The sequence below is a fragment of the Bos grunniens genome, chromosome X, assembly GCF_055505025.1.
Source record: "Bos grunniens cultivar Pamir isolate PY7600 chromosome X, Bosgru_T2T1.0, whole genome shotgun sequence".
Taxonomy (NCBI): domain Eukaryota; kingdom Metazoa; phylum Chordata; class Mammalia; order Artiodactyla; family Bovidae; genus Bos; species Bos grunniens.
In genome coordinates this window covers 106,154,743-106,171,559 of record NC_141194.1, presented here as the reverse complement: position 1 = coordinate 106,171,559, position 16,817 = coordinate 106,154,743, and the positions used below count along the sequence as shown (strand labels likewise).

The 16,817-nt window shown below is 63.7% G+C and overlaps 1 protein-coding gene across 4 annotated transcripts; it reads left to right on the top strand.

The window, feature by feature from the left end:
- Positions 1-1,544: 1,544 nt before the first annotated feature.
- PLXNB3 (plexin B3) lies at positions 1,545-16,284 on the top strand. 4 transcript variants are annotated; one of them, XM_086389572.1, is made up of 36 exons: positions 1,545-1,640; positions 2,756-2,869; positions 4,320-5,363; positions 6,003-6,182; positions 6,637-6,765; positions 6,846-6,946; positions 7,382-7,511; positions 7,638-7,794; positions 7,885-7,993; positions 8,073-8,187; positions 8,270-8,395; positions 8,468-8,584; positions 8,853-8,946; positions 9,032-9,201; positions 9,367-9,518; positions 9,749-9,854; positions 10,382-10,512; positions 10,697-10,873; positions 10,968-11,160; positions 11,238-11,480; positions 11,572-11,733; positions 11,821-11,972; positions 12,116-12,216; positions 12,306-12,529; positions 12,675-12,853; positions 13,025-13,091; positions 13,342-13,669; positions 13,777-13,880; positions 13,970-14,066; positions 14,312-14,490; positions 14,628-14,788; positions 15,029-15,176; positions 15,315-15,379; positions 15,449-15,524; positions 15,602-15,663; positions 15,932-16,284. In XM_086389572.1, exons 2-36 carry the CDS (start codon positions 2,843-2,845, stop codon positions 16,023-16,025), a joined length of 5,700 nt encoding a protein of 1,899 aa, XP_086245698.1. In that variant the 5' UTR covers positions 1,545-1,640; positions 2,756-2,842; the 3' UTR covers positions 16,026-16,284. The 4 variants fall into 4 exon arrangements, with proteins under 4 accessions (XP_086245698.1, XP_086245696.1, XP_086245699.1 ...); XM_086389570.1 differs by having other exon boundaries at positions 15,602-15,676; XM_086389571.1 differs by having other exon boundaries at positions 1,566-1,640; positions 2,773-2,869; positions 15,602-15,676.
- The last annotated feature ends 533 nt before the right edge of the window (positions 16,285-16,817 follow it).

Sequence of the window (16,817 nt, the reverse complement as noted above, 5' to 3'; positions counted from 1 at the left end):
GAGCTTCAGCTTCAGTATCAGTCCTTCCAATGAATATTCAAGGTTGATTTCCTTTAGGATTGACTGGTTTGATCTCCTTGCTGTCCAGGGAACTCTCAAGAGTCTTTTCCAGCAACACAGTTTGAAACCACCAATTTTTCGGTGCTCAGCCTTCCAAGGTCCAACTGGCTCAGACGGTAAAGAATCCGCCTGAATGCAGGAGACCTAGGTTCAATCCCTGGGTCGGGAAGATCCCCCGGAGTAAGGTATGGAAACCCACTCCAGTATTCTTGCCTGGAGAATCCCTGTGGACAGAGGAGCCTGGCAGGCTATAGTCCACGGGGTCGCAAAGAGTCAGGCATGACTGTGCAACTAAGCCACAGCCACACTCACATCCGTACATGACTACTGGAAAAGCCATAACTTTGACTATGTGCACGTATGTCGGCAAAGTGATGTCTCTGCTTTTTAATATGCTGTCTAGGTTTCTCATAGCTTTTCTTCCAAGGAGCAAGTGTCTTTTAATTTCATGGCTGCAGTCACCATCTGCAGTGATTTTGGAGCCCCCCAAAAATAAAGTCTGTCACTGTTTCCATTGTTTCCCCATCTATTTGCCATGAAGTGATGGGACCAGATGCCATGATCTTTAGTTTTTTGAATGTAGAGTTTTAGGCCAGCTTTTACTCTGCTCTTTCAGTCTCATCAAGCAGCTCTTTAGTTCCTCTCCACTTTCTTCCATAAGGGTGGTGTCATCTGTGTATCTGAGGTTATTGATATTTCTCCCAGCAATCTTGATTCCAGCTTGTGCTTCATCCAGCCCAGCATTCTGCATGATGCTTTCTGCATATACATTAAATAAGCAGGGTGACAATATACAGCCTTGACGTACTCCTTTCCCAATTTGGAACCAGTCTGTTGTTCCATGTCTGGTTGTAACTGCTGTTTCTTGACCTGCATACAGATTTCTCAGGAGTCAGGTAAGGTGGTCTGGTATTCCCATCTCTTAAAGAATTTTCCACAGTTTGTTGTGATTCACACAGTCAAAGGCTTTCAGGTAGTCAATGCAGCAGAAGTAGATGCTTCTCTGGAATTTCCTTGCTCTCTCCGTGATCCAATGAATGTTGGCAATTTGATCTCTGGTTCCTCTGCCTTTTCTAAACCCAGTTTGTACATCTAGAGGATCTGAACACCCGTAGACTTGAGTCCCCGTCCTTGGTGATCCACAGTGCCGTCCACAGATGAGCTGAGGTCTCATCCGCTGGTAGGTAGTTATGCCTCTTAGATCCAGGAATGTCTTGAGACAGATGGCAGTGGACTTTGTCTCTGAACGGTGCCAGTGCCAGGGTCACATCTGGCACTCAGTAGGCACTTCATGGCAGGCTATGGACTGCATGCCTGCCAGTCCCGCCATGGGAGGGCACCATCTCCTCTGGGCAAGTGAGCAGCCGGCCCCTGCACCTCTGCCCACCAAAGCCAGCAGAGGGCAGCAGTGCCCTGCCCTGAGCCATTGGGCAAAGGGGCGGGCACGGAGGGGCTGGACTGCCCAGGCTGGGCCACCGGGATGAGGCGGGTTGGGCGCGATTGCATTGTGGGGAGGGAGGCCGGGACTCATTCCTGGCACTGCCAGCTGCTTCTCGGCCCCAGCCAGGAGCCCCACCCAGGTAGGCAGGAGCCGGGGCTGGCCAGGCACAGGGTTCAGGGGCCTCCAGGTCAAGGGTGGGGGAGTGGGGGGCATGGATCTCCCCACCCCAGCCAGGGGGGTGGCCCCAAAGCTGGGTGGTAAGACTCCCATTATGGCCCCAAATGGGAGATTTGGTGCCTCTGGCCACGGGGCAGGGCACGGGTGGTAGGGAAGCAGCCCACCTTGCTGCCCACCCCCACAGCTACCCAACCGGCCCAGCCAGGTGGCTGCCAGCCTTGCCACTGCCACTGGGCCCTGGAGCTTGCTGCGGTTGCACACCGTGGGCAAGAGGGGGACCCTGACTGGTTCCCGCCCCACAGCCACGGCCTGAGCACTGTCGGCTCGGTGTGCAGACGGGGCCATGTGAGCCTGGCATGGGAAGCTGGCCACCTGCTGGTAGTCTTGTCCCCACCCGAGGCTGAAGGCTAGGTGCCCATCTGCTCCTGTGCATCCTTTTGGCTACGGCCCCCTCCACTGGCACCAGATTGTACCTGGCACGACTCTGCCAGTCCCTGGGGGTGGGGAGTTGGGGGCATAGGGAGAGGTCTCCCGGCAGGGGGTGCTGCCTTGGCCGGCCTCTCCCCTGCCTCCGGCTGCAACAAAGGCAGGCATTGAGGGCCAAGGCTTGCCTCCAGCCAGGCGCCAAGGCTGCAGAGGGTGAGACTGCCCATGCAGGGGCTGACCCTCGGGGGGGGCCAGCGCTCCGTGACCTCCTCCAGGCCTTTCACAGGGACCCCTGGGGGCACACGGAGAGGAGCCTGGTGGCTGGCACCGGGTGGGCATGGGAGAACTGGCTGTGTGGGTCTCATTTTTTCTGGCTGAAGGCACTCTGCCCCCTTTGTCTCCAGATCCCCAGGAGGGTGTCTCCCTGGGGGTGGGAAGCGACAGGGAGCCCCCGGGTCAGGGCAGCTTGGATGTGGGACTAGGAACACCAGAGAGTGGGTCCCTGGCCTGGGCCTCCAGACAGAAGGGACATTGTTGGGGCACAGACAAAGCTGCCAGCTGTGGGGGAGCCCGCCTGCCAGGCCCTGGCCCCCTCCTCCTGCGGGGTGAATGTGAATGGGGCCAAGCCTCGACTGTCTCCCTCCCACTCAGGACAATGCTCCCTACAGGCATCCTGTGTCCGTCACCACTGCCCCGGGGCAGTTGAACCCAGGAGGTGTCTGCCACGCCACCCAGGACATGCCTCTGCTGCTGCTGTCTGCCAGGGTAAGTACCCGAGTCCCTCGAGCACAGAAAAGCCTGGAGCCCAGGGGTCCCCTGCCCAGCACCTCCAGCTGCAGGCCCTCTAGCCTCAGACCCGCCCCAGACACGGCCGCTGATACCGGGCTCCAGAGGAAATGGCCCAGTCCCTGAGGCAGGCCTGACCTTCCTGTCTGTGCCCCTGAGATAAGGGCGCAGGGGCCTTCCTCGGGGGCTCTCCCGGCAGCTGGCACACCCATGGGAGCTGGAGCTGCTGGCTATGGAATGCCCGCGGGTGCCCTCCTGGCTGGTGCCTGCCCGCACCCCCAACAGTGTGGGACCCTCAGTCAACAACTCAGGACCTGCTTTCTGCCCCGTCTCTGGGGCTCTGCCTCCGGGCTCAGGAGGAGGGAGGCTCAGGAGGTCATGGGCCCAGGGGCTCGTGACGTGTCACCTTGCCACCTGGGCACCATGCAAGGCTGCTAATTGCCCCTGGCCAGGAGGTGAGCTAGAAGGCACAGCAGGGACCCCACTCAGAGCCTTCTGCTTCGGGCTTGACCTTGGGCCCCTACAGGGCCGGGGCAGGGTGGGGGCTTGCGGGGGGGTCCCTCCGGTCTGGACCCTAAATGGCTGCAGGCTGGGGTGTGGGGATGCCTGACTCCTGGCTCGAGCTTTCCTTCAAGCGCTCCTCTCACTCCCCTGGGCCCACTCTTTCTGCCTGTCTTCTCTCTGCCCTGTCTTTTTTAAGTTTCTATTTAATTATTTGGCTGTGCTGGGTCTTACGTGTGGCATGTGCGATCCATTTCCCTGACCAGGGATCAAACCCAGGGCCCCTACATTGGGAGCATGGAGTCTTAGCCACCAGACCACCAAGGAAGTCTCTGCCCTGTCTTCTCATACCCCATCCCCATCAACACTCTCCATGCCAGACCCTGGTGGACCCCTGGCTGCTGGAGCCATGGAGCAAAGGACTGGCCTCCCCTGATCCCTGAACCCTGGGTGGTCTCTCGGTCCCTTGCACCTCCCCTGCCTCGGCACTGAGCACCCCCAGCTCAGTCTGGGCCACACCCGCCTCTATCCCCCAAGCCCTCTGTTCTCTGCCTTGGCCCTGGCCACTGGCCCCTGCTGTCTATAGGGTCTTTCAGGGGTCTCTCCTCTCTCGGTGACCCAGTCCTTCTGCAGGTCTTCTCTTGGCCTTGTAGGATCTGCATATAAAGTGGAAGATGAAGAAAGTTCTTCCCTTACACATGCATGGGCACCCCACTGTCATCCCTGGGGACTCTCCATCCCTCTCTTGGTCCCCCAGTCGCTTGGACTTTTTCTTTCTCCTCTCCCTTTGCTTCTGTCTGCCCCAGCTTTCTGCTTCTGTCTCTCCGCCTTTCTCTCCCTCCCTTTCTGTCTGCCTGTCCCTCCTGCCCCCCAGCACTCAGTTCCCACGGCCACCCTGACTTACGCCCTCCTGCCTGGCCTCCCCCAGGGCCCCGAGATGGCACCCCGGCATCTGCTGGGTGCCCGCCTGCTGCTCATGCTGCCACTGCTGTGCCTGCCACCCACCCCAACTGGGGCGCACCACTTCTCAGCACCCAACACCACCCTCCACCACTTGGCGCTGGCACCGGGCCAGGGGGCGCTCTACGTGGGTGCAGTGAATCGCCTCTTCCAACTTAGCCCCGAGCTGCAGCTGGAGTCAGTGGCCATCACGGGTCCCGTCCTCGACAGCCCTGACTGCGTGCCCTTCCGGGACCCAGCCGAGTGCCCGCAGGCCCAGCTCACGGACAACACCAACCAGCTGCTGCTGGTCAGCGGGCGGGCCCGGGAGCTGGTGGCCTGTGGGCAGGTGCGGCAGGGTGTGTGCGAGAAGCGCCGGCTGGAGGATGTGGCAGAACTCCTCTACCGGGCTGAGGACCCAGGCGACGGGCAGTTCGTGGCCGCCAACACCCTGGGGGTGCCCACGGTGGGCCTGGTGGTGTCTGGACCCGACCGGGACCTCCTGCTGGTGGCCCGGGGCCTGGCAGGCAAGCTGTCGGCAGGTGTACCACCCCTGACGGTGCGCCAGCTGGCTGGGCCACAGCCCTTCTCCAGCGAGGGCCTGGGCCGCCTGGTGGTGGGTGACCTCTCCGACTACAACAACAGCTATGTGGCGGCCCTCGCCGACGCCCAGTCGGCCTACTTTGTCTTTCGGCGCCGCGGGGACCGGGCGCAGGCCGAGTATCGCTCGTATGTGGCCCGGGTCTGCCTGAGGGATGCCAACCTCTACTCCTACGTGGAAGTGCCCCTCAGCTGCCGGGGCCACGGGCTCGTACAGGCCGCTGCCCTTGCCCCAGGAGCCTTACTGGGGGCCTTTGCCGCCGGCCTGAGGGGCGTGCAGGCGGCCCTGTGCGCCTTTCCCCTGGCCGAGCTGGATGCCAGCATGGAGCGAGCCCGGCGCCTCTGCTACACGGCAGGCGGCAGGGGCCCCAGCGGCACCGAGGAAGCCACCGTGGAATATGGCGTCACGTCGCGCTGTGTCACCCTGCCGCCCGTGAGTGACTGGGCCCAGGCCGCACCCCTGACTTGTCCCCTGAGACTCTGCACGCTGGCATCTGGCAACCTTATCTTATCCCAGCCTGCCTCCTTGGCCCTGGCCCTCTGTGGACCTGAATCATCTCCCAGCCCAGAGCTGCGGCTGTCACAGGTCCTGGCCAAGGGTAAAGTGAAGTCGCTCAGTCGTGTCCGACTCTTTGCGACCCAATGGACTGTAGCCCACCAAGTTCCTCCGTCCATGGGATTTTTCCAGGCAAGAATACTGGAGTGGATTGCCATTTCCTTCTCCAGGGAATCTTCCCAACCCAGGGATCAACCCAGGTCTCCCGCACTGTAGGCAGACACTTTCACTATCTGAGCCACCAGGGACTCTCTGAGCCATCCAGCCACTGTCTGGCCAAGGGTGGCTGGATGCTTTCCCCATTACCAGTGACCTCTGCTTTAGAGGATGACACGGAGGGCCAGCTTAGGCTAAGTCTCCGGGCTCATCATCTCTCCCTCTTAGGTGCGACTTTGGGCACGTCCTACCAGCTGCCTTGCCCTCTTCCACGGACTGCAGACCAGGGCCCAGGGAAGGCACCTCCGGCCTCCCTCTTCTGGGCACTAACTCCTTCCCCGCTCGTCCTCATTTCTGCAGGACTCCCCAGAGTCATACCCCTGTGGCGATGAACACACGCCCAGCCCCATCGCAGGCCGCCAGCCCGTGGAGGCAGGGCCTCTGCTGCAGCTAAAACACTCCATCAGTGCTGTCGCAGCCCTCCAGGCGGACGGACACACGATCGCCTTCCTCGGGGATGTCCGGGGCCAGCTGCACAAAGTAAGGGCCTGAGGAAGGCAAGGCGGCCCTCAGCCAGACCCCCCAGTGCCCAGCCTCTATGCTGCCAGGCCGGGACTGGCCTCAGTGGCCCTACTGGATGCCCTCCTACCCTGGGACGGCTCACAGAAGCATCCGTCTCCTTCCACCTCTGGATGTGTAGCTTAGGGATGTCCCGCGGCAGCTGCAGCTGGTAACAGGGGACTCTTGCTTCTTCATGGTCTGCATGTCTCCCTTAGCTGGGTAAGGCTCAATCAAGGAGGCTACTTGGGCACACTGGATGCCCGGGGGCCTGCCTCACCCGCAATGGCCTGGCCCAGCTGCCCTGTCTTGGGGGAAATGGGAACCGGCTCTGTGGGCCAGGAGGTTCCCCTAGAACCCCAGCCATGACAGTACCTGCCCCGAATGGTCGGCTTGTGGCCATCTTGAGAGCGGGCCTTGTCCCCCACTCCCCCAGGTCTTTCTCAATGGCACTCAAGGCCAGGTGTACCACTCACAGCAAGTGGGGACCCCGGGCTCAGCCATCAGCCCCGACCTGCTCGTGGACAGCAGTGGCAGCCACCTCTACGTGCTGACGTCCCAGCAGGTGAGGGCTGTCCCAGGGGCCCAGGTAGACGAAGCCCGAGGCCCTGCACCCACCACCTCTGCCCTCTGCCTCCTGTCCAGGTGGCCCGGGTACCCGTGGCAGCCTGCCCACAGCTCCCAGACTGCAGCAGCTGCCTCCAGGCCCAGGACCCTCTGTGCGGCTGGTGCGTCCTGCAGGGCAGGTGAGGCAGGACACTGTGTCTGCAGTGCTTCTAGGTGGGCCTGGAGGTCAGTCCACCTCCCCCAGCCTGGTTGGTGTCCCTTTGTCAACACTGCCTCAGGCTGGGCAAGGCCTCTGTCAGCCTCTCTCGGGTGCCCCCTGGCCCACTCCAGCTCCCCTCCACCTGGCAGCCCAAGGAATCAGTCCCTGATGGCGCCCCTCACTCAGGTCCGTGTGCTCGTCTCCACCGCAGCAGCAGCCCTCGACTCACAGTCACGGCCAAAGGCCGTGTGTCAGCCCCCAGGCACTGAGGGGTCAGCCCCTTCCTGTCTGAGCGGAGTCCCTTTCCCTGCCCCCCGCTTGCTGCGCTCCACCTGGACCATATCATGCCCCTCACTGCCCATCACCCAGGGAGCCTGAGTCCCACGCAAGGCCCCATCAGGCCTCTGCCCCCCAGGTGTACCCGCAAGAGCCAATGCAGGCGGGCAACCCAGCCCAACCAGTGGCTGTGGACGTACGCGGACGGCCTCTGTCTGCACATTGAGAGCGTGCTACCGGCCCACCACCCCCGCCAGGAGCAGGGCCAGGTGAGCCCCATTTTCCTTCTCTCCTTCTGCCTCTGCCCACATCTTCCCTGCCTGGACCCCTCTGCCTCAGTCCCGTGGCCCCCTCCAAAGGCCCCCACCTGCTGGGTTTCCTTGCATGTGCCCTAGGTCACCTTGTCGGTACCCCGGCTGCCCACCCTGGCCACGGACGAATACTTCCATTGCGCCTTTGGCAACTATGACAGCTTGGCTCACGTGGAAGGGCCCCAGGTGGCCTGCGTCACCCCTCCCCAGGACCAGCTGCCACTGAACCCTCCAGGCACAGGTGAGGGGCCCCTGGGGTGAGGGGTGAGGGCAGGAACTGGAAGAGGCAGGAGCCACCTGACCTGCCCTGCCGCTGCCATCCCCCTCCCAGACCACATCACCTTGCCCCTGGCCCTGATGTTCGAGGACGTGACCGTGGCTGCCACCAACTTCTCCTTCTATGACTGCAGCGCAGTCACAGCCCTGGAGGCAGCTGCCCCGTGAGTGCCCAGCCTGGCTGCGGGGTAGGGGTGGGGACCCTAGATAGTGCCCCATCTCAGCAGCCCCCTGCCCTCCCAGGTGCCATGCTTGTGTGGGCAGCCTCTGGCGCTGCCACTGGTGCCCCCAGAGCAGCCACTGTGTGTATGGAGAACGCTGTCCAGAGGGCGAGAGGACCATCTACAGCACCCAAGAGGTGAGTGGATCCACCCTGCCCCACAACCCCCTGCCCCCAGGCCCCTTGCCTTCCAAAGCACTAAGCGGTCTCCTCTGGCCAGGCGGACATCCAGGTGCGTGGCCCGGGGGCTTGTCCTCGGGTCGAGGGCTTGGTGGGCCCCCTCCTGGTGCCAGTGGGCTGGGAGAGCCGTTTGGCCCTCCGTGTGCAGAACCTTCAGCATTTCCAGGTGAGCATTCCAGCAGGTGGGGGCCGGGGGCAGATGATGGCGTTCAGGCTGCTGACGGCATACATCCCCTAGGGCTTGCCTGCCTCCTACCACTGCTGGCTGGAGCTGCCCGGACAACTGCAGAGGCTGCCAGCATCCCTGGAGGAGGTGGCTGGGGACTCGGGCCTCATTCACTGCCAGGCCCAGCAGGTGGGCAGGTGCCCAACCCCCAGTCTCACTTGCCGCTGGACACCTTCTGCCGCCTGGGCTTGTCCCAGGCCCTCGGGGGCTCGCTTGCCCGCTTTAACCCACTGACACCCATGAGGCCTGCTCTGGGCAGGCCACGGCTGGGAGATGTGCCCTGCACCAGGCGGGGGTGAGGGGGCATCCATGTGGGGAAGAGCTTCCCGGAGGAGGCGGACGGGGGTCCTGGGAGGTTCTGAGTTGCGTTGGGCCTGACCCTCCCTTCCATTCCCAGTTCCAGCCCTCCATGGTCCAGCGGGAGCTCCCGGTGCCCATCTACGTCACCCGGGGCGAGGGCCAGCGGCTGGACAATGCCCACAGTCTTCATGGTCAGCTCGGGGGCGGTGGGGCGGGCAGGGCAGGGCATGTAGCCGGCGGGGGCGCCTCACCATGCCTCCTAAACCCCCCCACCAGTGACCCTGTACGACTGCGCTGTGGGCCACCCCGACTGCAGCCACTGCCAGGCAGCCAATGGGAGTCTGGGCTGCCTGTGGTGCAGCCACGGCCAGCCTGCCTGTCGCTATGGGCCGCTATGCCCACCTGGAGCCGTGGAGACGCTGTGTCCCACACCCAGGATTGAGACTGTGAGCCCCTGAACCTGCACCCACCGCCCCCCCGCCACGGCCTAGCCACCCGCCTCCTCCCCTCAACTCCTAGCCCCCACTTTCTTGGTCCTAGCAGCCCTGCCCACCCCCCCCCTCAGTGGGTGTGGGTCAAGGGCATTCCCTCACCATCCTTCTCGGTTACAGGTTGAGCCCCTGACTGGTCCCCCTGAGGGCGGATTGGTTCTCACCATCCAGGGCTCTAACCTGGGCCGGGACTTCGCCGACGTGCAGGACGCTGTGAGCGTGGCTGGCCGGCCCTGCAGGCCTGAGCCATCTCTCTACCGCATCTCAACCCGGTGAGGCATGCTGGTAGCCAGGGGCAGAGGGATGCCATCCCAGGGAGGCCCGCAGAGACTGGCCACCCAGAAAGGAGGCTTGGAGCCAAGACACGTGGGCCCGGGATCAGATGCACCAAAGGATGATAAGCCAGAGAGAGGGGGGCTGGGCCTTGGGCAGCGGCTGGCAAATGCCCCATGGCTCCCGCCAGGCAAGAGCCCCTGAGCAGCCATGGGCTTTCCATCACCAGGATCGTGTGTGTCACATCGCCTGCCCCTAACCGCACCATGGGGCCGATCCAAGTGGCCATCAAAGGGCGGCCCCCAGGCATCTCAACCCAGTACTTCACCTACCAGGTCAGTGCCTGCCCAGGGTGTGTGCCCATACCAGGGGATTGTAGCAAGAAGGGGCAGAAGGCTAGTGACGTCTGGATGAGCACTTCCAACTTGACCTGAGGGGAGCAGGAAGAGTTGCCTCTTGTCCAGGAAGGAAGCCATGTGATCTGAGGGGTCATTCTGGCCACTGAGTGTGGGGTGGGCTGGGGGCCAAGGTGGGAGAGTGAGGAGGGCACAGGGATGCAGGAGAGCAGAGATGCCTCCAGGTGCCAGCCTGAGCCTCCTGTCCTCCTGTCCGGGGCCCTTTCTGGAGCCAGGAAGCCCTTGGCACAGACAGCACCCCCGAGGAGGTGATGAGGAGGTCCCCGAGGAGGTGACGGCATCTTAGGGCTTAGAGCTGGGGCTGAGGACAAGACGACACAGGGAGGGGACCAGAGCACCCCCTGGTGGGGCATGGCAGTGGGGCACAGGGCTTTAGGGACTGGAACCAAGGTGAGGAAATGCCAGGCCAGATGGCTATGCCTGCCCTAGCTTGCCCTGTCTCCCAGGACCCTGTCCTGCTGAGCCTGAGTCCCCAGAGGGGCCCCCAGGCAGGGGGAACCCAGCTCACCATCCACGGACAGCGCCTCCAGACAGGAGGCAACATCAGCGCCTTTGTGGGCAGCCAGCCCTGCCCTATGTAAGTGGCTCCTGCTTCCAGCTGGTTGCTACCAGCTGGGGGTGCTCCCAACGGGCCCAAGTCCCCTGGCGTACAGTGGTGGTGGGGGGTCTCTGCCCTTGGTGGGGGAGGCAAAGTGGGTCTCTGGCGGGCTGGCCAGGCTGAGGCTCAAACCCAAGGTGCCAGACCACTCCCCACCCTGCAGCCAAGAGCCGGTGTGTCCTGAGGCCATCGTGTGCCACACCATGCCCCAGGCTAGCCCAGGAGATGCAGTGGTCCGAGTGGTCTTCGGCCAGGCCCAGCGCTTGCTGCTCACCAGCCCCTTCCACTACACTGCCAACCCCCAGCTCGTCGCAGCTGAGCCCAGTGTCAGCTTCCGGGGGTGAGGACCTGGTGCACTTGCACCCTGCCAGCAGGGTGGGGTGGCAGGATGGGGCCGGGCTGCCCGGGCCGTGCTGAGTCCCATCCCGGCACAGGGGCGGGCGGCTGATCCGAGTTAGGGGCACGGGCCTGGACGTTGTACAGCAGCCCCTGCTGTCGGTGTGGCTGGAGACCTCGGAGGGGACCACTGTGAAGCTGCAGTCCCAGGACCTGACCCCTAGGAGCGGCTGTGAGGTTCCGGCTGCGGCCCCCCAGGCCTGTACCCAGCTGGAGCGGGGCTGGCTGCAGGTGAGCCTGTGCTCAGCAAGGGATCGGGGCAGGCCGGGAGCCCCCAGCTCATCCCACCTCGGCCTGCCCCCTCCTAGTGCTCCAGCGTGTGCTCCATCAACTCATCCACCCTCCTCCTCTGCCGGAGCCCCGCGGTGCCTGACACGGCGAGCCCCCGGCGGGTCTTCTTCAGCCTGGATAACATGCATGTGGACTTTGCCAGTGCCAGTGGGGGCCAGGACTTCCTGTACCAGCCCAACCCTCGGCTGGCCCCCCTCCATCATGAGGGGGGGCCCACCCGCCCCTACCGCCTCAAGCCAGGCCACATCCTGGATGTGGAGGTCAGGGTTTCAGCCAGCAGTCCTGGGGGGCTGGGGGGACCTGCAGACACAGGCTGAGTGACTCCACTCAGGCCCGTGATTGGCTTCCCAGGGCGAGGGCCTCAACCTGGCCATCAGCAAGGAGGAAGTCCACGTGCACATTGGCGACGGCGAGTGCCTGGTGAAGACGCTGACACTCACCCACCTGTACTGTGAGCCGCCCCCGCGGGTCCCACAGCCCAGCAATGGCTCAGGCACCCTGCTGCAGTTCGTGGTGAGGCTAGGACCCCAGGCACAGGGGTGGGCGGCCGGAGCCATCAGAGCCAGTGCTCAGGAATCCTGTGCCTCCCACCACCCCCAGGTGCAAATGGGCAACGTGCGCCTGGCGCTGGGCCCGGTCCAGTATGAGGTGGAACCCGTGCTGTCTGCCTTCCCCGTGGAGGCCCAGGTGGGCCTGGGCGTGGGCGCAGCCCTGCTTATCACTGCCGTGCTCCTCCTGACCCTCATGTACAGGTGAGGATCACATACACGCCAGTGTCCAGTCCAGTCCCCTCTTCACTTATGGCAAGGGTGCCCCACAGTCGGCCATCTGGGCTTGGGGGTCTCGGCCCAGGCAGGCCGGCTTGTGTGGCTGACGCTTGGTCCCCCGGCGGCAGGCACAAGAGCAAGCAAGCCCTGCGGGACTACCAGAAGGTTCTGGTGCAGCTGGAGAACCTGGAGATCGGCGTGGGTGACCAGTGCCGCAAGGAGTTCACAGGTGGGGCGGGGGTGGGTGGGCAGGCGGGGGGAGCGGGACGCGGGCAGAGCCACTCCCGAGCTCAGACCCCGGTGGCTCCTGGCCTGCAGACCTGATGACAGAGATGACTGACCTCAGCAGCGACCTGGAGGCCAGTGGGATCCCCTTTGTGGACTACCGCACCTACACCGAGCGGGTCCTCTTCCCCGGGCGCAGTGGTGGCACCCTGCAGCCGGCCGTCGAGGGGCTGGGTGAAGAGGGTCGCCGCGCACCCGTGCACCAGGGCCTCATGCAGCTCTCCAACCTGCTCAACAGCAAGCTCTTCCTCCTGACCGTGAGGGCCATGCGGGCAGGCTGGAGGGGGGCCTGGGGCGAAGAGGGAGGCTGGGTGGTCGGCAGACACGGGCTGCATGGTGGGAGGCCACGTGGGCTGCCGGGCTCCCCAGAATGAGTGCTGGTGCCCCGCCACTCCCACTTAGCTCATCCACACCCTGGAGGGGCAACCCAGCTTCTCGCAGCGGGACCGCTGCCACGTGGCCTCGCTGCTGTCCCTGGCACTGCACAGCAAGCTCGAGTACCTGACCGAGATCATGAGGACGCTGCTCAGTGACCTAGCTTCCCATTACGTGCGCAAGAACCCCAAGCTCATGCTGCGCAGGTTGGCCCTGGATGGCTCTGGGCAGGGTGGGCCTGGGGAGCCCCAGGCGGCCAGCTGGGTCCCGAGCCACTGGTAGGGCAAGTCAGCCCTGCCTGTTCTCTGCCACTGGCCTTGGGTGGGGGACAAGATGGCCCTGCACAGCCCCTCTGACCTGGGGCCCGCTCCATGCAGGACAGAGACCATGGCAGAGAAGCTGCTCACCAACTGGGTGTCCATATGCCTCTACGCCTTCCTGAGGGTGAGGGCCCCTCTCCCCTCACCCCATGCCAGGGCTGCTGCCTCGGGCCTACCTGACCTGTGGCCCGATCCCTCCAAGGGGGCGTCGGGCACAAGGGCAGGGTGTCGGTAAGGGATAGGTGGTGAACCTTTGCCCTGGCCGCGTGCAAAGCCGAGCCTGCTGGCGTGGGCCGCCCTCTGCCCTGGCTCCGCGCAGCCAGCTGCCCCTGTGAGCTCACGCAGCCGGCTGATCCCCGGATTGATGCTTGCAGGAAGTGGCTGGTGAACCAATATACATGCTCCTCCGGGCCATCCAGTACCAGGTGGACAAGGGCCCCGTGGACGCAGTGACAGGCAAGGCAAAACGGACCCTGAACGACAGCCGCCTGCTGCGGGAGGATGTGGAATTCCGGGCCCTGACGCTGATGGTGCTGGCCAGCCCGGGGCCAGGCGGGCCATCAAGGAGCAACACAGCACTGCACATCCCCACCCGGGTGCTCGACACAGACACAATCACTCAGGTCAAGGAGAAGGTGTTGGATCAGATCTACAAGGGCACCCCGTTCTCCCAGAGGCCCTCGGCGCACACCCTGGATCTCGGTGAGTGCCCGCCCCAGGCTCTCCTCGCCCCTGGCAGCTCGGCTCTGTCCAACAGGAATGGGCTGTGGGCTCACTGGCTCCCCCGGGTCCCCTCCCCGCACCCCCAGAGTGGCGCTCAGGCCTGGCGGGTCACCTCACCCTGTCAGATGAGGACGTGACATCGGTGACTCAGAACCGCTGGAAGAGACTCAACACCCTGCAACACTACAAGGTGCCTGGCAGGTGGGGTCTGGGGGGGCAGGCCCCCTGCCTCGGGCTTGGCAAGGGAAGGAGCCCAGCCTTTGCCCCCCTCCCCACCAGGTCCCAGACGGAGCCACGGTGAGGCTCATCCCCCAGCTGCACAACGGAGGAGGCATCATCTCCCAGAGCCTGGCCCCCAGCTGCCCATCGGGGGAGAGTGAGTGTGGTCCCACTGGGATCACAGGCCCCCAGGAGCTCGAGGCCATGCCATCGGCCCTACCTGGGTCTCCCAACACCTCATCAGTGGGGAAGCCAAGACTCCCTACTGGGCCCAGGCCCGTGGGTGGACAAAGGTGGCGGCATGTCACCTTCAGGGAGCTCCTGGGTGTGAGCTGGAGCTCCCCGGCTGGTGGCATGGGTGCAGGGGGACCAAGGACTGAGGCCCAGCTTCTGCACCCTCAGACACCCCCATGCTGGAGGATAGCGAGGAGGGTGGGGTCCATCTGTGGCACCTGGTGAAAGCCCCCGAGGAGCCTGAGGCAGCCAAGGCGCGGCGGAGCAGCCTGAGGGACCGGGACCGGGAGCGGGCACGGGCCAAGGCCATCCCAGAGATCTACCTCACCCGCCTGCTGTCCATGAAGGTGGGGCTCCCGGGGAGGCTCAGCAAGGGCACCTGGACAGACCTGGGGAGATGCTGTGGGACGATGGAGCTGGCCGCAGCTCGAAGGGCCCCCCCACCTTGACCCCCCCAAAAACTGCCCCATCCCCTGCCTTCTAGGGCACGCTGCAGAAGTTTGTGGATGACGCCTTCCAAGCCATCCTCAGCGTGAACCGGCCTGTGCCCATCGCCGTCAAGTACTTGTTTGACTTCCTGGATGAGCTGGCGGAGAAGCACAGCATTGAGGACCCAGAGACCTTGCACATCTGGAAAACGAACAGGTGTGTCACCTGCCGGCCTGGCCCCGGGCAGAGGAGTCCCAGAGAGACCAGGACACTGCCAGCATGGCCAGGACAGGAACCCAGGCCTGGGGGCCATCACCTTGGGTGACCAGTCGCTCCCTGCCCCCCTCCCCCCCTGGTATGACCAGCTCCCCAGGCAGCTCAGGGCCATGGGGGTCCAGGTGGAGGAGCTGAGCTGGACTGGCCGGGACTCACTCCACGGCTGGCCTGTGTCTCCAGCCTGTTGCTGCGGTTCTGGGTGAACACCTTGAAGAACCCGCAGCTCATCTTTGACGTGCGGGTGTCAGACAACGTGGACGCAGTCCTCGCCGTCATCGCCCAGACCTTCATGGACTCCTGCACAGTCTCGGAGCATAAAGTGGGCCGGGTGAGGGCCGAGGAGAGAAGGCCTGGGGGGAGGGTAGCCACAGGGGCTCTGCACTGAGCCCTGGGTGGGGCTGGCCCCCACGGGGCGTGGGGCCAGGAGGGGGTACCTCCCCACTTATGCCCACCCCGCCCGGAGCAGGATTCCCCAGTGAACAAACTGCTCTACGCCCGGGAGATCCCTCGATACAAGCAGATGGTAGAGAGGTAGGTGTTGGGAATCATGGACTAGGGACCTTCTGGGCTGCCTGCCTCTAACTCTGTGCCCTTTTGCAGATACTACTCTGATATCCGCCAGAGCCCTCCAGCGAGCTACCAGGAGATGAATTCAGCTCTGACTGAGCTCTCGGGGGTGAGGACACAGGGGAAGGGGGAAGCTGGGGGCTCAAGGTCTGGGCCGGGGCCTCACCCACCATGTGCCTCCCCCAGAATTACACCTCGGCTCCCCACTGCCTGCAAGCTCTGCAAGAACTCTACACCCACATCCACAGGTACTATGACCAGGTGAGACCTGGGGGCACTCCGAGGAGAGGGGCGTGCCTCTGGAGCCCAGAGGGAGGCCCCAGGAGTCTCCCTTGGGGGCGGGAGTGTCCAGGTCCAGTGTAGGCAGAGGAATGGAAGGGCCTGGGGCTGGGGAAGGGGCTCGGCTTCCTCATGGAGGAAGATTCGATAGGAAGGTCTGGCTCCCAGCCTGCTACTGAGATGGAGGCAGGTCAGAGGCCAAGGCCTCAGGCTGGGTGGCCTCCTCTGCCCTGGCAGATCATTGGTGCCCTGGAGGAGGATCCTGTGGGCCAGAAGATGCAACTGGCCTGCCGCCTGCAGCAGATGGCCGCGCTGGTGGAGAACAAGGTGACCGAACTGTGAGTCAGGCGGCAGCAGGACCCACCATCTCCGCGCCTTCCCGCACTCGACAAAGGATGGAGCCCTGGATGGAGCCTGTGACCGAGGCGTGGTCTGCACAGAGTGGGAGGGCCTCCCCCTCTCCCTCCTTGCCACGCTGCTGGGGGGCTTCTTTCTAATTTATAGCAATCCTTCCCCCTCCCCCACTGTATTTATGTGCTTGCTAGAGGATCACATCTGGAAATAAAACACAAACATGTCTTTTTAGAAAATGCCCAGTTCCCAGCCCCACCTTCCCCGTGAGTCTCCTGGGTGCCCTGGCCCAGCCCCCAGCCAGAACTTCTGCCACATGCTAAAAAGAGGACCCCAAGGCCTTGTTCTCCTCCCTCACGTGACCCCTGCAGGAAAGGTGCCCCTGCCCTCCCACCACCATCTATGCCCACCCCACCTTCCCAACTATTTTTTGGTACAGGGATGTAGAACCAAGTATGTCCCATCTCGGGATGACCAGTTACTACCAAGCTCCCTCTATTCCATTCTGACTCCATTCCCTCCCAGGAGCAATCAGCGTGTTCTCTCTAAAGAGCCAAAGTGCCCATGACCCTCTGCGGAAACCCCACATTCGTGCCCGCAAGCTCTGGGGGGCTCCTTGATCACCTAAGCCCCCTCGCCCCACCTCGCCTTCCACACCCACAGCTGGTCTTCAGCCAAGACCAGCCACGGAGGTCTCCAGTGTGTCCTGCTCCCTCTCTGGAGGTTCCCCTGCCCACCCCGTTTTGGGGGACCGGATTCTTCAAAACCTGGT

What these genes read in the sequence shown, in the direction of transcription:
- PLXNB3 (XM_086389570.1), top strand. Translation starts at nt 2,843, where the DNA reads ATGCCTCTGCTGCTGCTGTCTGCCAGG. An exon ending in GCACCCTGCTGCAGTTCGTG is followed by an intron (nt 11,734 to 11,820) that starts GTGAGGCTAGGA and finishes CACCACCCCCAG; the next exon opens with GTGCAAATGGGCAACGTGCG. An exon ending in CCCGCCTGCTGTCCATGAAG is followed by an intron (nt 14,491 to 14,627) that starts GTGGGGCTCCCG and finishes CCTGCCTTCTAG; the next exon opens with GGCACGCTGCAGAAGTTTGT.